The sequence below is a fragment of the Coturnix japonica genome, chromosome 37, assembly GCF_054131305.1.
Source record: "Coturnix japonica strain WE chromosome 37, WE-NBRP24, whole genome shotgun sequence".
NCBI lineage: Eukaryota > Metazoa > Chordata > Aves > Galliformes > Phasianidae > Coturnix > Coturnix japonica.
The window spans coordinates 1,557,764-1,584,622 of NC_140699.1; the positions used below are offsets into that span (position 1 = coordinate 1,557,764).

General features: G+C 47.4%; 2 protein-coding genes across 3 annotated transcripts in view; one reads left to right on the forward strand and one right to left on the reverse strand.

Moving 5' to 3' along the window:
• LOC146754857 (receptor-type tyrosine-protein phosphatase T-like) overlaps positions 1–20,575 on the forward strand; it is a 433,855-nt gene extending 413,280 nt beyond the window's left edge. The window contains exon 12 of one of the 2 annotated variants that reach the window (XM_085526618.1): positions 20,273–20,575. In XM_085526618.1, the coding sequence (XP_085382744.1) occupies positions 20,273–20,286 (14 nt within the window). In that variant the 3' untranslated portion in view covers positions 20,287–20,575. Of the gene's footprint in view, positions 1–9,464; positions 9,787–20,272 lie in introns of those variants that run through there. The other variant, XM_085526617.1, reaches the window with a different exon arrangement.
• A 50-nt stretch (positions 20,576–20,625) lies between these two features.
• LOC146754861 (olfactory receptor 14J1-like) lies at positions 20,626–21,926 on the reverse strand. The gene has a single exon (XM_085526622.1). It carries the CDS (start codon positions 21,917–21,919, stop codon positions 20,984–20,986), a length of 936 nt encoding a protein of 311 aa, XP_085382748.1. The 5' UTR covers positions 21,920–21,926; the 3' UTR covers positions 20,626–20,983.
• Between the last annotated feature and the right edge of the window lie 4,933 nt (positions 21,927–26,859).

Genomic DNA, 26,859 nt, shown 5'->3' on the forward strand with positions numbered 1-26,859 from the left:
TGTCATTTTTACCTGGCCTGTCAGAGGACCCGTCTGTTGTGAGGCTGCTACGAGTAAAAATAAAAGAGCAGCAGGTACTGATTGCTACAAAGACAGTGCACAGACGGCAGTATCGCACCAACAGGGATTCCTTGCTCCCCATTCATGATTTGATTCGCCAGTTGGAGAATCAGGGAGTGATCAGTAAAACTCACTCACCTTTTAACAGCTCCATATGGCCAGTGCGTAAAGCCAGTGGAGAATGGAGGCTGACAGTAGACTACCGTGGCCTGACTGAGGTCACACCCCCACTGAGTGCTGCTGTGCTGGAGAGCAAATAATTCAAATTCTTCTATGAGCCAGTTTTGCTATTAAGTGAAGCAAAGTAAAAGGGCCTGCCCAGGAAATTCAGTTCTTAGGTATAAAGTGGCAGGATGGATGTCATCACATCCCAACAGTGATTGACAAAATCACTGCCATGTCTCCACCAACTAGCAAGAAAGAGACACAATCTTTCCTGGGTGCAGTGGGCTTTTGGAGGATGCATATTCCAAACTACAGCCTCATTGTAAGCCCCCTTTATCAGGTGATGCAGAAGAAGAATGATTTTGCATAGGGCCCAGAGCATCAGCAGGCTTTTGAACAGATTAAACAGGAGATAGCCTGTGCCGTGGACCTGGGGCCAGTACGGACTGGACAGGATGTAAAGAACATCCTCTATACTGCTGCTGGAGAGAAAGGTCCCACTTGGAGTTTGTGGCAAAGAGCCTCAGGAGGGACCCAAGACCAACCCCCGGGACTTTGGAGCTGAGCGTACAAGGGGTCTGAAGAGTGCTACACTCCAACTGAGAAGGAGATCTTAGCCGCGTATGAGGGGGCTCGGGCTGCTTCCGAAGTAGCTGGTACTGAAATGCAGCTCTTTCTGGCACCTCGACTGTCAATGATGAACCGGATGTTGAAAGGGGAGGTTCCCTCCACCCATCATGCTACCGATGCCACCTGGAGCAAGTGGATTGCACTGATTAGACAACAAGCGCGGATGGGGAACCTCAATCGTCCAGGAATTTTAGAAGTGATCATGAACTGGACTGAAGATAAAAAGTTTGGAACATCACCAGGAGAAGAGGTGTCATGTGCTAAAGCGGCCCCACCATACATCGAACTACCAGAAAATGAAAAGAAATATGCTCTTTTCACTGATGGATCATTTCATATTGTAGGGAAGCATCAGAGATGGAAAGCTGCTGTTTGGAGCCCCACATGACAGGTTGCAGAGGCCACTGAAGGTAAAGGAGAATCAAGTCAGTTTGCAGAGGTAAAAGCTGTCCAGCTGACCTTAGATGTGGCTGAACGGGAGAGGTGGCCAATGCTGTATCTTTATACTGACTCATGGATGGTGGCAAATGCCTTATGGGGGTTGTTACAGCAGTGGGAACAAAATAACTGGCAACAGATGTGTAAACCTATTTGGGCTGCTGAACTGTAGAAAAACATAACTGCTCAAAAAAAAGATATGATTGTAAAGGTGTGTCACGTGGATGCACACTTGCCCAAGAGTTGGGCTATTGCAGAACAACAAAACAACCATCAGGTAGGTCGAGCTGCCAGAATTGAGGTGGCTCAAATAGACTTGGACTGGCAGAACAAGAGTGAATTATTTCAAGCTTGATGGTTCCATGAGACCTCAGGCCATCAAGGAATGGACATAACATATAACTGGGCTAGAGACTGAGGGGTGGACTTAACTATGGATGCTATTGCACTGGTTATTCATGACTGTGAATCATGTGCCATAATTAAACAAGCCAAGAATATGAAGCCTCTCTGGGGGGAAGGCCAAGGCAAAAGTATAAATATGGGGAGGAGTGACAGGTGAATGACGTCACCTTGCCAGGATCTCATAGTGATAAGTGTTTTGTGCTTACCATGGTGGAAGCAACCACTGGGTGGCTTGAAACATACGCAGTACCCCATGCTACTGCCAGAAACACAATATTGGGTTGTTAGAAACAAGTCCTATAGAGACATGACACCTCAGAAAGAACTGAGTCTCATAATGGGACACATTTCAAAAATTCCCTTAATAAATACTTGGGCCAAAGTTCACAGCATTGAGTGGATTTATCATATCCCCTACCATGCACCAGCTTCTGGTAAAATTAAAAGATACAATGGGGTGTTGAAAACTACGTTGAAAGCAATGGGTGGTGGAACACTGAAGCACTGGGAAAAGCATTTGCATGTGGTGCAAGGATGCTGTTAAAGTTCATATCCCACATGTGCCCTGTGTCTCATCACAGGATGTGGGGTGTGAGAAGGGCCCAGTCTGAACAAGCAGTCAATCCCAGTGAAACTCTGAACTTCAGATCTCTCAGTTCCATTGCCCTCCTGTGCACACTCTCCCATAGTTTGATGTTCTTTATGTTCTGCATTGCCCAGAAGTGCACCCAGTGCTCCAGGTGAGGCTGTAGCAGTGCAGAGCAAAGAGGGACAAACCTTTCTCCCACCCAGCTGGCAATAAATTGCTTGATGCACTTTAGGGGACTGTTGGCCTTCTTGGCTGGCTGGGCACACTGCTGACTCACTTAAAATTTTATGTTGAGCAGGACCCCCAATCCTTTTCAGTCAGACGTCTCTCATGTGTCCAATATACAGACAGTGTTTATGTCCAGGTATACCCAGGTGCACAATCAGGCACTTGTTCTTGTTATGCATTATGCACTTGGTGCTTAGTACCAACTGGTACCCAGTTCTCTGACTTGTCCACATCTCTCTGCAAGTCCTCTCCACCCTCAGTGGAGGCAACAGCACCTCCTCATCTGGTCTCATCAGCAAACTTGCTCAGAACATCTTCTAGTCCTGCATGCAAGTCATCTGCATAAACATGAAAGGAAAGTGGCCCCAAAATGGAACCCTGGGGAACTCTGGAAGTGACCATCTACCAGCCCAATGGAACCCACTGACTATAATCCTTTGGGACAGAACTACTGGCCAACTGCTCACCCACCACTGCTGGTGAACCTGAAAGGCAAAATGTCAGCATGCTGGGACAAACAGACAAACACCAATATGGTTACATATAGCTGCGTCAATTTATTGCCCGAAAAGCCATGATTTTAAAGGAGACAGACAAGGGTGTCCAAAAATCACACACGCTAATTGGAGGAAAGCTACTGCAATAACAACCCTATAACCCCCCTTCAAAGCCACGAGCCATTCATTCTTTTCCTAGAGATGTCCTTGGTTCTCATGCTGTTTATCCTGCTCCGCAGCTGCTGCTCTGTGAACTCCTTATCTCAATCCATGGCTGCTGCTCTGTAAAATTCTTCTTGTATTACAACACACCACGTTCTGTTTCTGTCTAGCTGTATGCAGGAATTTCTGTCCAGAAGGGTGCTGGAGAAATAGTATCAAAAGCTCTACTGAAATCCTCAAGGATTACATCAACTGCCTTCCCTTGTTCAGCTCAATGGATATAGGTATCATAAAAAGACCTGAAATTAAATAGGACCTTCCCCTCTGTATCTTGTGTTGTCTGTGACCTGTCCTTCAGTTGTTTTTCCATAACTCCCACCATCATTTTCTCCAAAATTTTACCAAGCACTGTAGTGAGACTGACAGGTCCATAGTTGCCCGTGTCATCTTTCTTGCTCTTCCTTACAATGTGACAACATTTGCCAGCTTCCTGTCAACAGGTATGACCCTAGATTTATTAGATGCCATTGAAATGCAAGCCCAGAGCATGCTAAAGTGTCATCACTGCAAGAACATAGATGTGCCATAGCTTTGCAATGCCTTGAAATCCAGACTATGCCACAGATGGAGCAGAGAGGAAAATCTGCCTCTTCTGTTCTGAGCTCATCCTTTCGATAAGCTGAATATCACTATGTACTCCATGGGATCAGGTGCAAAAGACACACTGGGTGCCCTAAGCATGGGGCTGCAGTGGTATTTAGGATGGCCAAGAATACCTCCCTTCTGGCCCTCAGCTGATGCTCCAGAAGGAGCTGTCTATCTCATAGATTTTCCGTCACAGTTTACAAGCACTAGCACAAAACTAGGATCACCCAAGGCACCTTGGGCATCACTGAGAGACTGTGTATGAGCAGTGCAGTCGCTGTGGAATAAAAACCAAGGATTCAGATGAGGGACTCACACACAGACACCTCACTGTGCACATCTGAACTCAGCGAGGTGAACTTGCAGCTCCCGTGGTTCTTTGAAAAACTGATCCCAATTCAGCCCCAGGGTTTCCATCTGAGGATGAGATGCCTAACGCTAGAATAAGGATGGGATGGTCTGTTGATAACAGGACAAATGGAAACGGATTTAAATTAAAAAGGGGAGACATAGGTTAGATGTGAGGAACCTATATTTTTACACAGCAACACTGGAAAATGTTCCCCTTAGAGGCTGAGCATGATGATGGATGGGATCCTGGTTTTACTCTGGGTTTACCCTCACGTCAATCCAGGTTTCTACTCATACTTTTATCTAGGTGAACTCTCACTTTACTCAAGGTTTTACTCACAATTTACCATCAGGGTGTGTGATCGGGAGATGGGCTGGTGGAGTGACTTGCTGGCATCCCCGAGGGAAGGCTGCCAGGCAGATACCCCCAGATAAGTGGTTGACTCCCTGCCCTGTCACAGTCAGACAGACCTGACTGATGAGGAGGGTTGGAAGAGAGTCCCAACTCAACATCACAGGAGCCCCCCCATGCCTGCCTAGCCCTCGACCCCTGATCCATATAAGCAACAGGTTTGACACTCTGAAATCTGAAGGAGATAAGAATAGGGAGGCAATGGAGGATCTGCCTAGGAGGGAACCTAATGCAAGGCAGTCACTACCAAGCCTTGTGACTTCCTCTGCCATGAAAGAAAGAAGGGTGGTCGTGGTGGGTGACTCCCTTCTCAGAGGAATAGAGGGCCCCATTTGCAGACTGGACCTGAGTTGTCAGGAAGTCTGCTGCCTTCTTGGCTGCAGGTCAGGGACATAACAAGGAAACTCCCAATGCTGGTTAGGTCCACTGATTATTTTCCACTACTCATAGTTTAGGTGGGCAGTGATGAAATTTCTTAGATAAGACTACAAACTATAAAAAGAGATTTCAGGAATTTAGGCCATTTAGTTCACAGAGTGGGAGATCAAGTGATTTTTTGTTCTATACCTTCAGTGGCAGTGAGGGACACGGAGCAGGCTTGGAAAGCAAAGCAATGAACAGTTGTCTCAGAGACTGGTATTGAGCCAGAAACTTTGGTTTCTTTGATCACAGGGCAGTTTACTTGGCCCATGGTCTGTTATCCATGAATGGAACCCAACTGTCTCAAAGGGGGAAGTGAATCCTAGCACAGACGGTAGCGGGGCTTATCGAAAGAGCTTTAAACTAGCTACGATGGGGGAGGGGACAAAACAGGGCTTACCAGATATAAGCCTAGGGAAATCCTGTTTGAACTGGGAGAGAGGCAGATGCCTCAGCTGAAGTGCGTCTACACCAACGCACGCAGCTTGGTCAACAAGCAGGAGGAGCTGGAAGCAACTGTGCATCCGAAAAACCATGACCTAGTTGCTATTACCGACCCATGGTGGGACCACTGCCATGACTGGAGTGCTGTGATGGATGGTTACAAGCTCTTCAGAAGGGATAGATGAGGAAGGAAGGGTGGTGGTGTGGCCCTTTATATTGAAGAGAGTTTTGATGTTGAAGAGCTTGGGCTTCAGAATGAAGTGCATGTTTGTAAGGATCAGGGGAAAGGCCTGTAAGTGTGACATCTTGCTAAAGGTTTCTTATAGACCGCCTAATTGATGGGTGAGGCATTCTATGAGCAGCTTACTGAAGTCGCAAGATTGCCAGCACTCATTTTCTTGGGAGACTACAACTTCTCTGATATATGCTGGGAATATAATAAATAGCAGAGGAATCAGTCCAAGAGGTTTATAGATTGCATGCAAGACAGCTTCCTTACACAGCTGGTATGAAGTCCTACCAGGTGTGGTTCCTTGCTAGACCTGCTCTTCACTAACAGTGAAGGACTGGTAGGAGTTGAGAAGGTTGGGGACTGTCTTGGGCAGAGCAACCATGAAATGGTAGAATTCTCTATTCTTGGCGATGTCAGAAGGGTGACTAGCAAAACTACTATCCTGAACTTCTAGAGGGCGGACTTTGACCTGTTCAGGACACTTGTAGCACAGGTAACTTGGGAGTCGCTCCTTATGGGTAAAGGGGTCCAGGAAGCCTGAACACTCCTCAAGATGGAAATCTTAAAGGCACAAGATCAGGCTGTCCCTGAATGCCATAAGGTGAGCCATAGGGGAAGAAGACCAGTGCAGATGAACTGGGAAAAACTATTGAGACTCAGGAAGAAAAAGAGAATCTACGCCCTCTGGAAGAAGGGACAGGATACTTGGGGAGATTACAAGGAAGTTGCTAAGGTATGAAGGGAGGAAGTTAGGAAGGCACATTACTTCCCTGTCCCTTAATCCATGCCCAGAGCTTCTCAGCCATGTCACTGCCAACTGTAAGCTCCATGCAGAGTTCAAGTGGGACACAGAGGGCACAGCCTTCTGCTGTGTGGATGCAAGTGTTGGTGGAACCAGATGGGACAAAGCCCTCCCACCATGCCCTCCTGGGAAAATGGCCACCCCAAGAATGGCAGTCTGCATCCTCCATGACCCCATCTGAAATGCTCCTGCACTGATTGATTAAAGGGCTTTAAACCAGGTCCAAATGGGGAAGGGTGGGGAACTGGATGTGACAGAGAAGGGCTGAGGGATGATGTTGGATTTGGAGATTGCAGAGAAAGCCTCTGAGTTGTTCCATAGGACTGTGGGAGGATTCCTCAGAGAAGGTCTTACTGCCAATACCCCATCCTAAATCTTACTGTGTACCCTCTGGGGGTAACCCCAACCTGCTGCTGCCCAAAATTGCCTGTAGACCAGTGCAGGTAGCATGAGAAATAAACGGGACAACTCAAGAGAAAACCACAGAGCATTTCCTTTCATGCAGGCTGCTGCTTCTGAGCAAGGCCCTGAACACCAGTACCACAGTGTAGATGCAAGACCCAGACAGGCAAAATCAAAACATGCTTCTGTTAGGGGATGCTTTCTGAAGAGTCTTTACGCTAATGAGACAACCGCAAACATTCACTCAGCGAACTCCAAATCTCTGTGCCTTTGCGGGCCTAGGGTCTTGTTTGTCTCACAGAGACATGGTGGAATGGTTCTCACCTCTGAACTGTAGCAGAGCAGATACCAATTCTTTATGATGGATGGCCAAGAACAATTAGGAAAGGCTGCTGCCATCTGTGAGAGTGCACTGAGCTCTGCCTGGGGATGGCAGAGGAGCCAGCTGAGAACTGATGGAAAGGGCTCAGAGAGGAGAGCAGCAGATTCTGTTCCTTGCTTCCTGATCAGGAAGGACAAGAGGAGGAGGGGGACAGGCAGGTATCTGAGTTACAGCTGGGATGGAATTGTTTTCTTCAGACTGTCTGCTATGGTGCAGTTTTTTGTTTCTAAGAGAAAAACAACGGTGATAACACTCTGATGTTTACAGCTGCTGCTAAGCAGCATTGTACAGAGCCAAGGCCATGGTCAGTGGAGGGCTCAAGGAGCTGGGAGGGAACAGACTGCGCACAGCTGACTGGAAGTGGTCAAAGGGACATTTTGTAGCACCTGACAGCAAGCAGAAATTGTATTGAAAGGGGTGGCAGTTTATCTCACTCTCTTCTCTTCCCAGTGCCCAACTGAGCATCAGTCTGGTGATGCTGAGCAAGCGCTTGTGCATCAGTTGTTACTACTGCATATAAATGGATATATAGTGATAACTATTACACCTCTGCTTTTATCTCTTTTTTCAAATTGCTTTGTTACAACCCACAAGTTGTACTTTTTTTCCCCAATTCTCTTCCCCATCCCACTGGGAATGGGACAGTGCACAAAGCACTGTGTGCTGCTGAGCCACATGCTGGATTCAACAACCACCATCATTTTGGTGCTTGATGTGAGACTCCAACGATTGAGATAATAGCACATCTGTCCTGAGTGAGTTAACACAGGTCTTTGTGGGAGCTGGAGAACTGCAGGCCATTATGCTGATTGTTTCCCCATTTGTGGAGCTTTTTGAGTCTTCTCATGAAGCTGCATTGCACAGCTCCTTGTTTGCTGCTTGTTTTCCTTGCTGTACTGTTTGCCAGCTCTGGGGGCTGGATTAGGGTATTTATTTTGGTATGCTGTTTGACTCTGGTTTATATCATGATAAAATTGGCAGCTGACAAAATGAAGTTTTGTGCACATTCATCTCTGATGTCATCTTTGAGTTATGGAAGTTATACTGTTGATAAGATTAGTAATTACACCCTTGACTTGGACTCCTCAGGGAGTCTTGCTACGGAGGAGAGAAGGGATGACACTTTCCAGTAGTCCCTCAGACTCACTCTCACTTCTTTTTGTCCTGGAGATTGACAGCTAGTTCCAATAGCTCTTGAAAATTTTGACTATCCATGGGATGCTTACACCAGCACACTCCCACTGTTACGTGTCATTAATGTGTTTCAGCTTATGTTTCAGATTAAACAGTTATTCAGAAATATCAGTGAGAGATCTGCCCCAAGGTGAGAAGGCTCTGCATGGCAGGGGGTGTGGGATGGTCTGGGCAGCTGTCTGGAGCGGTGGGCACCCCCAGGGCTTTGGAACTTCATCTCTGAGCAACTGCAGGATCCTGAGAAACTGGTAGAATATTGGGGGCAGGTCTGCTGTGGCTCTGGTAGCCCCCAAGAAACACACATGACTGCAGTGTGCCAGATCCAGAGAGCTGGAAATGCTGACAGTGCTGCAACCTCTTCAACTCCTGGCACAGACCCTGCAGCAGCTCCAAGGTTTTGCCACATGTCCTGCGCTTGCTCCATGCTCTGGACAGATCCCGCTGTCACTCATCCCCTCATAATGAGCTCTGCAGTCACTCCTGCAACAGGTCCTGTAGCTGTTCCAAGTATTGCTATAAGAAAATGAAACAAATTCCTCCCAAGAGAGGTGCACTGTGGTATTGTACGGGAGGTACAGCCCTGTGGTCACTCCAACCCCTCCAATGAGCCCAGTGGCTGCTAAAACTTCAATCTCAGGTCCTGCGGTGATTCCAGCTCTGGCAATGAGCTCTGCAGTTGCTCCAACTCCTGCAACAGCCCAACAGTCACTTCAGTTCCTACAGTGAATACTATGGCTGTTAAAACCCCTGCAACTAGTTCTGAACTTGCAAACAGAAAAACATAAGAATTACTTCATATATGTTTGCAAATGCATATATTGTATATGTGTGAAAATATACTAAATATATTATATATGTATAAATACATTTGTCAAAACTATTATCCTTTTCTTTTTCTCTTTTTTCTTCTTCTTTTTCTTCTTTTTCTTCTCTCTCTCTCTTTCTTTTTCTTTTTTTTTTTTTTCCTCTTTTCTCTTTATCTCAACCCATAAACCTTTAACCACAGCACTGCCCCGAGTCTCTTACTGATCTCCTTGGGACTATTCAATCTGATCCGGTCACACACTGAAGAGCCTCAGAAGATCCCGAGGTCTTCTCAGGGAGCAGCTCCTGAGGTACATTCCTTACACCAGCTTTGAAAGAGGCCTCCAGTTCTCTGGGCCTGCTCTGAAGGAGCCCTCTTGTTATGGCAGTGCTAGCAAGGAGTCCAGCCCTGACACAGCTGTTCGTATTGCCGGATACTGACTGCAGCCCTGATTGCTGCTGTAGAGGCAACAGGACTGTCGTGAGACACACAAGACCTTCAGGACTGCACAAATGAGAGGGCCTGAGAGCATTGTGGTGGTGTAAAGAGATCAGAAATGAAAAGAGCACGTTGAGCTGCTGTCTGCGGCTGTACCTCCCCAAATCCAGACAAAGTAGGAAGAAAGAAGAGCTAAGTAAAAGTCTATTTTGAAACATTTTTAGGTATATTTTAACGTATTCGGGGAATCTGGTTATATGTTTACATGAGCACTTGGAGTGAAAAAAATGCAAATTAAGTAGGAAAGAAGTGAAATAAATTTTTATTTATAAGTTCAATAACATTTTATTTTTTTTTGCACGTTGCTATATCTCACATAATCAAACAATAAAAGATGCATAAAAAATAAAGAACCATCACTGGGAATCCTATGAGGAAGTTGTGCATTTTATGGAAGCTGGAATAGTGCTTATTGCAACACCTTCCTGAGAGCGTGCTTGATCTCCCTGTTCCTCATGCTGTAGATAATAGGGTTCAGTGTTGGAGGAACCACTGCATACAGAAGTGCCACTGTCAGATCCAGGAGTGGGGAGGAAATGGAGCGGGGTTTCAGGTAGGCAAAAGAAGCAGTGCTAAGAAATAGGGAGACCACGGCCAGGTGAGGGAGGCACGTGGAGAAGGCTTTGTGCCGTCCATGCTCAGAGGGCATCCTCAGCACAGCCATGAAGATCTGCACATAGGACACCAATATGAAAACAAAACACCCAAAGGCTAAACTGGCACTGAAAAATAGAAGCACAACTTCCCTGAGATAGGAGGCTGAGCAGGAGAGCTTGAGGATCTGGGGGATTTCACAGAAAAACTGGTTGACAACATTGCCTTTGCAGAAAGGCAAACAAAACGTACTGGCAGTGTGCAGCAGGGAATAGAGAAGCACAGTGCCCCAGGAAGCTGCTGCCATGGTGGCACAAGCTCTGCTGTCCATCAAGGTCCTGTAGTGCAGGGGCTTGCAAATGGCAATGTAGCGGTCATAGGACATGATGGCGAGAAGGAACAACTCTGCTGACATGAAGAAGACATAGAAAAAGATCTGTGCAGCACATCCTGCATAGGAGATGGCCCTGGTGTCCCAGAGGGCGTTGGCCATGGCTTTGGGGAGAGTGGTGGAGATGCAGCCCAGGTCGAGGAGGGCCAGGTTGAGGAGGAAGAAGTACATGGGGGTGTGCAGGCGGCGGTCGCAGGCTACGGCTGTGCTGATGAGGCCGTTGCCCAGGAGGGCAGCCAGGTAGATGCCCAGCAAGAGCCAGAAGTGCAGGAGCTGCAGCTGCCACGTGTCTGCCAACGGCAGCAGGAGGAACTCGCTGATGGAGCTGCTGTTGGGCATCTGCTTTTGTTCCTTGCCTCAGAGACCTGTTCAGAGTGCAGAAGATAATGACAAATCCAGATGATTCTCAAAGACATTCCTCCTACTATACTATGAAATGTTTTCATTCTCCTATGACAATATTCATTTAGCAACTCTAATTGAATTTAACTTCATTAAGTTCACCATTCTATAAGCAGAAAAAGCACATGGAGCTTTAACCTTCCTTTCATCTTCTAATCTTATCCCATTTCCCTGGACTTTTTCATCTGTTTCGTGTCTCATATCTTTACCCTCACTGCTGTTAAAATCCTCAGTCCCAACCTTTGTGCCCTTCACTTTCTGTTCTGGAAACATGCCTATTTGCAATATAGGTGCATTATTCTTGTCAACAAAATTGATAATTTCAACTAGTTCCACCCTTGGAAAGGTTCCTTTTTCTTGAAAGGAGAGGCTGAAAACACTTCACGTGTGACAGTTCACATAACAAGCAATTGACTGAAGAAGAATTGGGAGTCTCAGAGTTGTGTTTATGTTTGACAGACTCTTAGACTTCTGCTTCGAATCCTTCCCCCTTCTGTCCAAACAAGAAATAGAAAATTGCTACCTTGGCTCTCCTCTTGCAAAGTACCCACAGAAACATGTGGCAGCACAAGCCCTGCTGGGGGGCTCCTTCCCCCCACACGTCTCCCCGCAGCGCCCTGGGCAGCTCCCCGGGCAGGCTGAGTGCTGAGCCTGGCAGGCGGCAGAGTCCCATACCCAGCACACAGCCCCTGGGGCACAGCAGGGACCCTGCTCTGCAGGACAGCCCTGGGCACACACCTGCAGCCCCAGCTGCACAGCCTGCAGCCGTGCTGGGACACGTAGCCCTCAGGGCTGTGCTTTCATACTGCAGTATGGAAGCCCTCAGGTAAGCAGAAGGCTTTTTCCACTGTAAAGAAACATTCATTGCCTGAAGCTAGATCTGCTTCGGGATGTTCCAGATTAAGTTAACCCTCTATGAATAGCAGCTGCATTACCTACTGCAAGGGACTTACTGTGTCATGGCCTGTGAGCAATGTTCCTGAAGTGAGCTCACAGCCCGCTCACACCGCACACATCCTGTAAGCTCTCTCCTATTTCTCTCGTCTCTGTCTTTCACCTGCCGGCTGTGTGTGCACAAGAGCTGCTCCTGTGCACAGCTGTCTCTCTACAGCTCTGCCCACTTTTATGAGCTCCCTGTGTCCCAGGAGCGCGGCCAAGCTCAGCAGCAGAGGATGTCAGTTTTATCCTTCCCGCTCATTTCCCCTGTGTTGTCCCTGGGTCCTCGTGGCCATCAGCTCCTGAAAGACAACAGTATCATAACGGTTCTTTGAAATCTGCTGAGTTATCCACCAGTCATTTCCTGACATCTGGTGAGTCCTGCTTGAGAATGTTTGATGAAACAAAAAGGGCAACCAGACAAGGACAAGGAGGGTTGAGCCAGCTTCTCTGTGCAGGGCAGTGATCCAGCCGAGGCAGTGCAGGCGCCTCATCCCTAGATGGAAACCCTGGGGCAGAAATGGGATTCAGCTCCCCATAGACCCTTGGGAGCTGGGATTCCTCTATTTCAGCTCAGATGTGCACAAGGAGTTGCACAGTGCTGTTTTAATACCTTCTTTAAACAGAACTATAAACAAATAAACAGTAAATGTTTGCTGGATTCTTCCTATTTAAACTCTCTCCAGGTATCTCTCCATTTTGCTGAACAAGTTCTGATAACCTGAAATAGATAACAGGAAGGCACAAGGCACAAGATGCTCTTTAGGTTAGAATGGGTCCCAGGGCTCATTTGCTGCTGAGTCCATCAACCACCAGTGCAGAGAGAAGTTTGCACAAACTGCTCAAGAAGACAAAGTCAGAAGTAACAGTGAAGTTTCTTGGAGTATTAATGGGCCCACTGAGGGCCATTACCAAGTAAGCTTCCCAAGGCACTAGTTAGAGAAGATAATTGGAAGCCATGACAACAGGCTGGGAAAGGCACTCGCATGCTAAGAAACCTCTCCTTTGCCTTACGAAGCAGACAGGTCAAGCCCTGATTGCAAAGCAGAGGTAGGGAGATCCTGTCTCTCATGTTGGCTCAAGGCACTTCCTGGGGCAGTGAGTTGGAGGTCTATATGATGTTAAGTGAAAGACATGGGAATGGAAGATCCTAGGCTCTGCATGTGGTGCAAGGATGCTGTTAAGTTCATATCCCACATGTGCCCTGTGTCTCATTGCAGGATGTGGGGCTGTAGCAATGCAGAGCAAAGAGGGACAAACCTTTCTCTCACCCAGCTGGCAATAAATTGCTTTATGTGCTCCAGGGTACTGTTGGCCTTCCTGGCTGCCTGGGCACACTGCTGACTCACTTCCAATTTTATGTTGAGAAGGACCCCCAATGCTTTTCAGTCAGACCTCTCTTATGTGTCCCATATCCAGTCAGTGTGTATGTCCAGGGTTGCCCATACCCAGGTGCACAATCAGGCACTTGTTCTTGTTATGCGTTATGCACTTGGTGCTTAGTACCAACTGATACCCACTTCTCTGACTTGTCCACATCTTTCTGCAAGTCCTCTCCAACCTCAGTGGAGGCAACAGCACCTCCTCATCTGGTCTCATCAGCGAACTTGCTCAGAACATCTTCTAGTCCTGCATGCAAGTCATCTGCATAAACATGAAAGGAAACTGGCCCTAAAATGGAACCCTGGGGAACTCTGACAGTGACCATCTACCAGCCCAATGGAACCCACTGACTATAATTCTTTGGGACAGAACTGCTGGCCAACTGCTCACCCACCACTGCTAGTGAACCTGAAAGACAAAATGTCAGCGTGCTGGGACAAACAGACAAACACCAATATGGTTACATATAGCTGCGTCAATTTATTGCCCGAAAAGCCATGATTTTAAAGGAGACAGACAAGGGCGTCCAAAAATCACACACGCTAATTGGAGGAAAGCTACTGCAATAACAACCCTATAACCCCCCTTCAAAGCCACGAGCCATTCATTCTTTTCCTAGAGATATCCTTGGTTCTCATGCTGTTTATCCTGCTCCGCAGCTGCTGCTCTGTGAACTCCTTATCTCAATCCATGGCTGCTGCTCTGTAAAATTCTTCTTGTATTACAACACACCACGTTCTGTTTCTGTCTAGCTGTATGCAGGAATTTCTGTCCAGAAGGGTGCTGAAGAAATAGTATCAAAAGCTCTACTGAAATCCTCAAGGATTGCATCAACTGCCTTCCCTTGTTCAGCTCAATGGATAAAGGTGTCATAAAAAGACTTGAAATTAAATAGGACCATCCCCTCGGGATACTGTGTTGTCTGTGACCAATCACAGAATTGTACTTCAGGTGTTTTTCCATAACTCCCACCATCATTTTCTCCGTAATTTTATCAAGCACTGGAGTGAGACTGAGAGGTCCATAGTTCCCCTTGTAATCTTTCTTGCTCTTCCTTACGATAAGACAACATTTGCCAGCTTCCTGTCAACTGGTATGACCCTAGATTTATTAGATGCCATTGAAATGCGAGCCCAGAGCATACTAAATTGTCATCAGTGCAAGAACATAGATGTGCCATATCTTTGCAATGCCTTGAAATCCAGACTATGCCACAGATGGAGAAGAGAGGAAGATCTGCCTCTTCTGTTCTGAGCTCATCCTTTCGGTAAGCTGAATATCACTACATACTCCATGGGGACAGGTGCAAAAGACACAATGGGTGCCCTAAGCACGCGGCTGCAGTGGTATTTAGGATGGCCAAGAATACCTCCCTTCTGGCCCTCAGCTGATGCTCCGGAAGGAGGTGTCTATCTCATAGATTTTCCGTCACAGTTTACAAGCACTAGCACAAAACTAGGATCACCCAAGGCACCTTGGGCATCACTGAGAGTCTGTGTATGAGCAGTGCAGTCGCTGTGGAATAAAAACCAAGGATTCAGATGAGGGACTCACACACAGACACCTCACTGTGCACATCTGAACTCAGCTAGGTGAACTTGCAGCTCCCGTGGTTCTTTGAAAAACTGATCCCAATTCAGCCCCAGGGTTTCCATCTGAGGATGAGATGCCTAACGCTAGAATAAGGATGGGATGGTCTGATGATAACAGGACAAATAGAAATGGATTTAAATTAAAAAGGGGAGACATAGGTTAGATGTGAGGAACCTATTTTTTTACACAGCAACACTGGAAAAAGTTGCCCTTAGAGGCTGTGCATGCCCGATGGATGGGATCCTGGTTTTACTCTGGGTTTACCCTCACGTCAGTCCATGTTTTTACTCATACTTTTGTCTAGGTGAACTCTCACTTTACTCAAGGTTTTACTCACAGTTTACCATCAGGGAGTGTGATCCGGAGATGGGCTGGTGGAGTGACTTGCTGGCATCCCCGAGGGAAGGCTGCCAGGCAGATACCCCCAGATAAGTGGTTGACTCCCTGCCCTGTCACAGTCAGACAGACCTGACTGATGAGGAGGGTTGGAAGAGAGTCCCAACTCAACGTCACAGGAGCCCCCCCATGCCTGCCTAGCCCTCTACCCCTGCTCCCTCTAAGCAACAGGTTTGACACTCTGAAATCTGAAGGAGATAAGAATGGGGAGGCAATGGAGGATCTGCCTAGGAGGGAACCTAATGCAAGGCAGTCACTACCAAGCCTTGTGACTTCCTCTGCCATGAAAGAAAGAAGGGTGGTCGTGGTGGGTGACTCCCTTCTCAGAGGAATAGAGAGCCCCATTTGCAGACTGGACCCGAGCCGTCAGTAAGTCTGCTGCCTTCTTGGTTTCAGGTCAGGGACATAACAAGGAAACTCCCAATGCTGGTTAGGTCCACTGATTATTTTCCACTACTCATAGTTTAGGTGGGCAGTGGTGAAATTTCTTAGATAAGACTACAAACTATGAATAGAGATTTCAGGAATTTAGGCCATTTAGTTCACAGAGCGGGAGATCAAGTGATTTTTTGTTCTATACCTTCAGTGGCAGTGAGGGACACGGAGCAGGCTTGGAAAGCAAAGCAATGAACAGTTGTCTCAGAGACTGGTATTGAGCCAGAAACTTTGGTTTCTTTGATCACAGGGCAGTTTACTTGGCCCATGGTCTGTTATCCATGAATGGAACCCAACTGTCTCAAAGGGGAAAATGAATCCTAGCACAGAAGGTAGCGGGGCTTATTGAAAGAGCTTTAAACTAGCTATGATGGGGGAGGGGACAAAACAAGGCTCACCAGAGATGAGCCTAGGGGAACGCTTCTTGAGCTGGGAGAGAGGCAGATGCCTCAGCTGAAGTGCGTCTACACCAACGCACGCAGCTTGGTCAACAAGCAGGAGGAGCTGGAAGCAACTGTGCATCCGAAAAACCATGACCTAGTTGCTATTACCGACCCATGGTGGGACCACTGCCATGACTGGAGTGCTGTGATGGATGGTTACAAGCTCTTCAGAAGGGATAGATGAGGAAGGAAGGGTGGTGGTGTGGCCCTTTATATTGAAGAGAGTTTTGATGTTGAAAAGCTTAGGCTTCAGAACAATCAAGACGAGTGCATGTTTGTAAGGATCAGGGGAAAGGCCTGTAGGTGTGACATCTTGTTAATGGTCTCTTATAGACCACCTAATCAAGATGAATTGATGGGTGAGGCATTCTATGAGCAGCTTACTGAAGTCGCATGATCGCCAGCACTCATTCTCTTGGGAGACTTCAACCTCCCTTATATATGCTGGGAATATAATAAAGAACAGAGAAAGCAGTCCAAGAGGTTTCTAGATTGTATGGAAGACAGCTTCCTTACGCAGCTGCTATGAAGGCCCACCAGATGTGGTTCCTTGCTAGACCAGCTCTTCACTAACAGTGAAGGACTGGTTGGAGTTGAGAAGGTTGGGGACTGTCTTGGGCAGAGCAACCATGAAATGGTAGAATTCTCTATTCTTGGAGATGTCAGAAGGGTGACTAGCAAAACTACTATCCTGAACTTCTAGAGGGCGGACTTTGACCTGTTCAGGACACTTGTAGCACGGGTCCCTTGGGATTCGCTCCTTATGGGTAAAGGGGTACAGGAAGCCTGGACACTCCTCAAGATGGAAATCTTAAAGGCACAAGATCAGGCTGTCCCTGAATGCCATCAGGTGAGCCATAGGGGAAGAAGACCAGTGTAGTTGAACTGGGAAAAACTGTTGAGACTCAGGAAGAAAAAGAGAATCTCCGTCGTTGAGAAGAAAGGACAGGATACTTAGGGAGATTACAAGGAAGTTGCTAAGGTATGAAGGGAGGAATTTAAGAAGCTACCTTACTTCCTTGTCCATTAGTCCATGCCCAGAGCTTCTCAGCCATGTCCCTGTCAACTGTAAGCTCCATGCAGAGGTCAAGTGGGACACAGAGGGCACAGCCTTCTGCTGGGTGGATACAAGTGTTGGTTGAACTGGACAGGACAAGCCTTCCCACCATGCCCTCGTGGGAAAATGGCCACCCCAAGAATGGCAGTCTGCATCCTCCATGACCCCATCTGAAATGCTCCTGCACTGATTGATTAAAGGGCTTTTAACCAGGTCCAAAGGGCGAAGGGAGGGGAACTGGATCTGACAGAGAAGGGCTGAGGGATGTTGTTGGTGTTGGAGATTGCAGGGAAAGCTTCTGAGTTGTTCCATAGGACTGTGTGAGGATTCCTCAGAGAAGGTCTTACTGCCAATACCCCATCCTAAATCTTACTGTGTACCCTCTGGGGGTAACCCCAACCTGCTGCTGCCCAAAATTGCCTGTAGACCAGTGCGGGTAGCATGAGAAATAAACAGGACAACTCAAGAGAAAATCACAGAGCACTTCCTTTCATGCAGACTTCTGCTTCTGAGCAAGGCCCTGAACACCAGTACCACAGTGTAGATGCAAGACCCAGACAGGCTAAATCAAAACATGCTTCTGTTAGGGGATGCTTTCTGAAGAGTCTTTACGCTAATGAGAAGACCACAAACATTCACTCAGCGAACTCCAAATCTCTGTGCCTTTGCGGGCCTAGGGTCTTGTTTGTCTCACAGAGACATGGTGGGATGGTTCCCACCTCTGAACTGTAGCAAAGTAGGTACAGACTCTTCATTACAATTAGGCAATGAAGATGAAGAAATGCTGCTGCTGTCTGTGAGAGTGCACTGAGCTCTGCCTGGGGATGGCAGAGGAGCCAGCTGAGAACTGATGGAAAGTTCTCAAAGTGGAGAGCAGCAGATTCTGTTCCTTGCTTCCCGATCCGGAAGAACAAGAGGAGGAGGACAAGCAGGTATCTGAGTTACAGCTGGGATGGAATTGTTTTCTTCAGACTGTCTGCTATGGTGCAGTGTTTTGGTTCTAAGAGAAAAACAATGTTGATAACACTCTGATGTTTATAGCTGCTGCTAAGCAGTGTTCTACAGAGCCAAGGCCATGGTCAGTGGAGTGCTCAAGGAGCTGGGAAGGAACAGACTGCGCACAGCTGACTGGAAGTGGCCAAAGGGACATTTTGTACCACTTGACAGCAAGCAGAAATTGTATTGAAAGGGGTGGGAGTTCATCTCAGTCTTTTCACTGCCCAGGGCCCAGCTGAGCATCAGTCTGGTGGTGATGAGCAAGTGCTTGTGCATCAGTTGTTACATACAATTCCATATCAACAGATATACAGGCAGAACTATTACTCCTCTCCTTTTATATCTCTTAGTAAACTGCTTTGTTACAACCCACACGTTGTACTTTTTTTCCCCAATTCTCATCTCCATGCCACTGGGAATTGGGCAGTGCACAAAGCACTGTGTGCTGCTGAGCCACATGCTGGATTCAACAACCACCATCATTCGGGTGCCCGATGAGAGGCTCCAAGGGTTGAGATAACAGCACATCTGTCCAGAGCGAGATAACACAGGGGTTTGTGGGAGCTGGAGAACTGCAGGCCATGATGCTGAGAGTTTCCCTATTTGTGGAGACTGATGAGTCTTCTCATGAAGCTGCATTGCACAGCTCCTTGCTTGCTGCTTGTTTTCCCTGCTGCATCATTTGTCAACTTGGGATGCTGGATTAGGGTATTTATTTTGCTATGCTGTTTGACCTTGGTCTATATCACAATAAAATTGGCAGCCAACAAAGTGAAGTTTTGTGCACATTCAGCTCTGTAGTCATCTTTGTGTTTTGAAAGTAATATTGTTGGTATGATTAGGAATTACACATTTTACGTTGTCTTCTCTGGGAGCCAGGGGTATTCAAGGAGTGACTGGATATTGTGTTGAGGGACATGGTTAAGTGGGAGCTATAGGTAATAGCCTATATGGATAATGACCTATGAATGGTTGGACTGGATGATCTTTTAGGCCTTTTCCAACCTTGGTGACTCTATGATTCTGTGACTGAGGTTAAACATTATTCAGGAATATCAGTGAGAGATCTACCCCAAGGTGAGAAGGCTCTGCATGGCAGGGGGTGTGGGATGGTCTGGGCAGCTGCCTGGAGTGGTGGGCACCCCCAGGGCTTTGGAACTTCATCTCTGAGCAACTGCAGGATCCTGAGAAACTGGTAGAATATTGGGGGCAGGTCTGCTGTGGCACTGGTAGCCCCCAAGAAACACACATGACTGCAGTGTGCCAGATCCAGAGAGCTGGAAATGCTGACAGTGCTGCAGCCTCTGCAACTCTTGGCACAGACCCTGCAGCAGCTCCAAGGTTTTGCCACATGTCCTGCGTTTGCTCCATGCTCTGGACAGATCCCGCTGTCACTCATCCCCTCATAATGAGCTCTGCAGTCACTCCTGCAACAGGTCCTGTAGCTGTTCCAAGTATTGCTATAAGAAAATGAAACAAATTCCTCCCAAGGGAGGTGCACTGTGCCAGGAGGTACACCCCTGTGGTCACTCCAACCCCTCCAATGAGCACAGTGGCTGCTCCAACTTCAGTCACAGGTCCTGCGGTGATTTCAGCTCTGGCAATGAGCTCTGCAATTGCTCCAACTCCTGCAATAGGAAAAGAGCCTCTCCAGTTCCTACAGTGAACCTTGGGGCTGTTAAATACCCTGCAACAGGTCCTGGACTTGCAAACAGATATGCATATAAACAATTATCATCTATGTATCATATGTATATGTACTAGTACATGCACATATGTTAGCCACTGCCTATATTGTATATATGTGAAAATATACTATATATATAAGATATGTATATATGCATTTATCATATTTATAATCGTTTTCTTTTTATCTTGACCTTAGACCACAGATTCTAAACCTCAGCACTGCCTTGAGTCCCTTACAGATCTCCTTGGACTTCTGAAACTATCCCTGGCAGTCAGTGAAATGCACCAGAATATCTTGAAGTCTTCTCAGAGAGCAGCTCCTGAGGTATATTCCTTACACCAGCTTTGGAAGAGGCCTCCAGTTCTCTGGACCTGCTCTAAAGGGGCCCTCTTGTTATGGCAGTGCCAGCAAGGAGACCAGCTCTGACAGACCTGTTCATATTGCTGGCTACTGACTGCAGCCCTCGATTTCTGCTGTATAGGCAACAGACAGTCGTGAGACACACAAGACCTTCAGGACTGCACAAATGAGAGGGCTCAAGAGCACTGTGGTGGTGTAAAGAGATCAGAAATGAAAAGAGCACGTTGAGCTGCTGTCTGCGGCTGTACCTCCCCTAATCCAGACAAAGTATGAAGAAAGAAAACCTAAGCAAATGTCTTTTTTGAAAACATTTTAGGCATCTTCTAACGTATTCAGGGAATCTGGATACATGTTTACATGAGCTCTTGGAGTGAAAAAATGGAAATTAGGTAGGAAAGAAGTGTAATACATTTTTATTTATGAGTTCAATTTTTTTTTTTTTTTTTTTTTTTTTTTTACGTTGCTATATCTCACATAATCAAACAACCAAAGATGCATAGAACATAAAAAACCAACACTGGGAATCATATAAGAAAGTTGTGCATTTTATGGAAGCTGGAATAGTGTGTATTGCAACACCTTCCTGAGAGCGTGCTTGATCTCCCTGTTCCTCATGCTGTAGATAATAGGGTTCAGTGTTGGAGGAACCACTGCATACAGAAGTGCCACTGTCAGATCCAGGAGTGGGGAGGAAATGGTCGGGGGCTTCAGGTAGGCAAAAAAGCCAGTGCTGAGAAATAGGGAGACCACGGCCAGGTGAGGGAGGCACGTGGAGAAGGCTTTGTGCCGTCCCTGCTCAGAGGGTATCCTCAGCACGGACATGAAGATCTGCACATACGACACCACTATGAAAACGAAGCAGCCAAATACTAAACTGATACTAAAATTGAGAAACACAGTTTCCCTGAGATTTGATTCTGAGCAGGAGAGTATGAGGATCTGGGGGATTTCACAGAAAAACTGTTTCACTACATTGCCTTGGCAGAGAGGCAGTGAAAACGTACTGCCAGTGTGCAGCAGGGAATTGAGAACCCCAGCGCCCCAGGCAGCTGCTGCCATGGTGGCACAAGCTCTGCTATCCATCAAGGTCCCGTAGTGCAGGGGCTTGCAGATGGCAACGTAGCGGTCATAGGACATGATGGTGAGAAGGGAATACTCTGCTGAGAGGAAGAAGAGAAAGAAAAAGAGCTGTGCAGCACACCCTGCGTAGGAGATGGCCCTGGTGTCCCAGAGGGTGTTGGCCATGGCTTTGGGGAGAGTGGTGGAGATGCAGCCCAGGTCAAGGAGGGCCAGGTTGAGGAGGAAGAAGTACATGGGGGTGTGCAGGCGGCAGTCGCAGGCTACGGCTGTGCTGATGAGGCCGTTGCCCAGGAGGGCAGCCAGGTAGATACCCAGCAAGAGCCAGAAGTGCAGGAGCTGCAGCTGCCGCGTGTCTGCCAACGGCAGCAGGAGGAACTCACTGATGGAGCTGCTGTTGGGCATCTGCTGTTGTTGGGCTTGGAGTCCTGTTCAGAGTGCAGAAGATAATGACAAATCCAGATGATTCTCAAAGACATTCCTCCTACTATACTATGAAATGTTTTCATTCTCCTACAACAGTGTACATTTAGCACCATTACTTGCCTTTAATTTCATATATTTCAGCATTCCTTAAGCAGAAGCAGCATATGGAGCTCTAACCTTCCTCTTCTTTTCTTATCCCTCCTCCCTGGATATTTTCATGTGCTTCATGTCTCATATCTTTAACCCAACTGCTCTTAGAGCCCCCAAAACAGCCTCTGTGCCATTCAGTGTGAATCCTAAAAAGCTGCCTGTTTGCAGATTGAGTGAATTATCCATGTCTACTGAAAATTAACATTCCCTCAGAACAGGAAAAGGAAACCCCCTGCCTTGGCTATCCTCAAGCAAAGTGCCCTCAGAAACATACTGTTGTGCAGTGGAGCTGTGATCCCCTGCCCCAGGCAGCAGCTGTGGCAGCACAAGCCCTGCCGGGGGGCTCCTTCCCCCCACCCGTCTCCCCGCAGCGCCCTGGGCAGCTCCCCAGGCAGGCTGAGTGCTGAGCCTGGCAGGCGGCAGAGTCCCATACCCGGCACACAGCCCCTGGGGCACAGCAGGGACCCTGCTCTGCAGGACAGCCCTGGGCACCCGCCTGCAGCCCCGGCTGCACAGCCTGCAGCCGTGCTGGGACATGCAGCTCCCCCCCACACACACACCCCGTAGATCTTATGCTGCAGCACAGAAGCCCTCAGCTGGACCAGAAGGCTTTTTCCACAGTAAAGAAACATGCATTACCTGCTGCCAGTCTGCTATGGAATGTCGCATATTTTGTTAACCCTCTATTAAAAGCAGCTGCATTGCCTACTGCATGAGACTTACCGTGTTGTGGTCTGTGAGCAATGCTCCTTCGTAGAGCTCACAGCCCGCTCACACAGTACATATCTTGTAAGCTCACTCCAATTTCTCTCCTCTCTTTCTGTCACCTGCAGGCTGTGCTGTGCACAAGAGCTGCTCCTGGGCACAGCTGTCTCTCTACATCTCTGCCCACTTTTATGAGCTCCCTGTGTTTTAGGAGCCCAACCCAGCTGAGCAGTAGAGGATGTCATTTTTATCCTTCCCACTTGTCTCCCCTGAGATTTCCCTGCATCATCATGGCCAACAGTTCCTGAAAGTCAACAGCATCATGACTGTGCTTTGAAATCTGTTGAATTTAACAACAGATTTCAGGTGGTCAGTGACAAATTCCTGACATGTGGTTAAGCCTCTCAGAGAGTGTTTGCTAAAGCAAAAAGGAGCACACAGACAGGGACAGGATACCATAGAATCATAGAAACACCAAGTTTGGAAAAGATTTAAAAGATCATTCAATCCAGCTGTTCACCTATCACCAATAGCTCCCACAAATCCATGGCCCTCAACACAACGTCCAATGATTCCTGGAACACCTCCAGGTTCGGTGAATCCACCCCCACCCTTGGCAGTCCATGCCAGGTCCCAAAGTTCAGGACGTGGCATTTGGTCTTGGTGAAACTCATCCCATTGGCTTCAGCCCAGATCTCCAGCCTGTCCAGATCCTTCAGTAGGTCCTTGCTAATGACAGACAGGTCCACACTCCCAGCCAATTTGGTGAAATCAGCAAACCTACATAGGATGCACTCAGTGCCCTCATCCAGGTCATCAATAAAAATATTGAAGAGGACAGGCCCCAGCACAGACCCCTGGGGAACACCAGGTAGGCACACAGGTGGGCGTCCAGGCGGGTCTTGAATATCTCCAGTGAAGGATACAACACAACCCCCTCGGGTAGCCTGTTCCAGTGCTCCATCACCCTCACCATAAAGAAGTTCTTGCACAAATTCGCGCAGAACTTCCTATGCTCCAGTTTCTGTTCAGTTCCCCTACTCATATTTCCACACACTGACATCACGACACCCAGGTCCCTCTCTACAGAGCTCCTCTCCAGCAGCTCATTCCCCAAACTGTCCTGGTGTGTGCAATTATTCCTTCCTAAGTGCAACACTCTACACTTGCTTTCATTGAACCTCGTCTGGTTTCTTGCTGCACATCTATCCAGCCTGTCCAGGTCTCGCTGAATGGCAGCACAGCCTTCAGGCGTGTCAGCCAATCATCAGCAAACTTGCTGAGGGTGGCCACTATCCCCTTGTCAAGGTCACTTATGAAGAAGCTGAACAAGACCAGGCTCAGCACCAACACCTGGGGAACACCGCTACTTACAGGTCTCCAAATGGACTCTGCTTTGACAATGACCACCCTCTGTGCTCTGTCAGTCAGACAGTCCTCAACCCACCTCACTGTTCACTCATCTTTCCCACATTTCCTTATCTTTGTTATAAGGATATTGTGGGAGACAGTATCAAAAGCCTTGCTGAAATCAAGGTAGACAACATCTACCGCTCTCTCCCCATCCACCCAGCCAGCAACAGTGTTATAGAAGGCTACCAGGTTGGTCACACATGACCTCCACTTGGTAAACCCATGCTGACAACTCCTGATAACCTCCTTTTCTTCCAACTGTCTGAAGATGGCATTCAGCACAAGCTGTTCCATCGCCTTTCCAGGGACAGAGGTGAGGCTCTCTGGCCTGTAGTTACCCAGATTTTCCTTCATACACATTTTTGAAGACAGGATTGACACTGGCTATCCTCCAGTCTTCAGGCACCTCCCCCATTCTCCAAGTCCTCTCAAAGATGATAGAGAGTGGTTCTGCAGTCATCTCTGCCAGCTCCCTCAGCACACATGGATTTCTGAGTATTGTCGTGGCCTAGGCACTCATGGGCCAACTCTACCTTGACTAAAGGCAAGTCCTCCATTCCCCATACCCTCTCACTAAGCTCCAGGGTCTGGGATTCCTGAAGGAGAGCTTTTACACTGAAGACAGAAGCAAAGTAAGCCTTCAGTATCTCCACCTTCTCAACAACCCCCATTACCAGAACACCTCCCTCACTTCGTAGGGACTCACAGTCTCACTAGTCTTCATATTATTCTTAACGTAATTTCAAAAGCCATTTTATTATCCTATTTAATGAGTGTCAACCCATTTACGTAATACTATGTTCTGCCTGTGAGGAAGCGTGAGAGGGAGGAGGGCCAGTCAGTGCTGGTTCTGTGGCAAGGTGTTTATCACTGAAGAATACTAACTGTTAATGGAAAGATATATGGTATTAACGGTGTTTATGGGAACTGAAGAACTGTATTGTTTGACAAACTGTTCTTATGGTATAAGAAAGCATAATTGTTAATGGCATATGGAAGTGTTGTTGAGGGAATGTGGAAGTGTATCTGAGGGTACAAATAGTGGAATAGTTCACAGAGGAAAAAGGGTTAAAGAGAAAGTGAGTTTATCTGCACTGACATGAGAGCAACCCCCCGCTCCATTCCCCTGCAAACAGAGCAAAGCAGAGCAGAGCAGAGTAGAGCAACTGTCCCCATGTAGCATGTAGTGTTATTCTGCTTACTAAATGGATGAGCTCACTACAGAAGAGGCAAATCTTCTGTTCTGCTCCATCTCTGGCATACTCTGGAGTCCAAGGCATTTCAAAGCTATGGAACACCTACGTTCTTTCAATGATGACACCTTAGTATGCTCTGGGCTCTCATTTCAATTGCATCTAAGTAAGTTAAGAGTCATGACAGCTGACTGGAAGGCCAACAGTCCCCTAAAGTGCATCAAGTAAGTTATTGCCATCTGGGTGAGGGAAAGGGTCGTCCCTGTCTGCTCTGCACTGCTGCAGCCTCACCTGGAGCACTGGGTGCACTTCTGGGCACCGCAGAAGATCAAGTGCATCAAACTATGGGGGAGTGTGCACAGGAGGGCACTGGAACTGAGAGATCAGAGATTCAGAGTTACATTGGGATTGACTGCTTGTTCAGACGGGGCCCTTCTCACATCCCACATCCTGTGATGAGACACAGGGCACATGTGGGTTATGAACTTGACAGCATTTCTGCAACACATGCAGAGCCTGGGATCTTCCCTTCCCATGTCTTTCACCTAACATCATATAGATTTCCAACTCACTGCCACAGGAAGTGCCCTGAGCCAACATGAGAGACAGGATCTCCATGCCAAGGGTCTGGGAATCAGGTCTTGTCCTGTTTGCTTTTTAAGACAAAGGAGGATTTTCTTAGCATCAGAGCCACCATACCAGTGCCTTTGCCTGACTGGAGTCATGGCTTCCAATTATCTGCTCTAACAAGTCCCTTGGGAAGCTTACTTGGTAATGGCCCTCAGTGGGCCCATTAATACTCCAAGAAACTTCACTGTTACTTCTGACTTTGTCTTGCCAAGTACTTTATGCAAACTTCTCTCTGCACTGGAGGTTGATGGACTCAGCACCAAATGCACCCTGGGGCCCATTCTAACCTAAAGAGCCTCTTGTGCCTTGTGCCTTCCTGTTCTCTTCTTCAGGTTTTCAGAACGTGTTTAGCAAAATGGAGACAGCTTAAAGAGCAAGAATCCAAAATGCATTTAATGTCTGTTTATTTATAGTTTGTTTTATACAAGAAGTTAAAGAAGCACTTTGCAACTGATGTCAATGCAGGATGTCCCCAATGAGTTCTATTCTGTTGCTGTGTGGACAAAGTTCCTCCTCAACCTCCCCACCCCTCTTCTACTCTCATTGGCCCCATGGGACTTGCATCACTTTTCCTCACATCACTCTTCTCTGTTGTCACCCACTCAGTGTTAAACCTCCTTTGTACAAACTCCCACTGGCTTTCCACAGAAAACCAGCTGCACACAGAAAAAGAAAGATTTCTCTTTATTTATGGCCAACAAACAGAAGGAAAGGTGATGCAATTGAATGAACAGAAAAACACAGTGATCAATTGCATGCCACGTCCAAGCTGCTTCTATTGAGGTTTATCTTTCTTAGGGAATATTTGCACAAGAAATGAGTTAGACA

Excerpts from the sequence above, each read along its gene's own strand:
- LOC146754861 (XM_085526622.1), bottom strand. The coding sequence starts at position 21,919 with ATGCCCAACAGCAGCTCCATCAGTGAGTTCCTCCTGCTGCCGTTGGCA.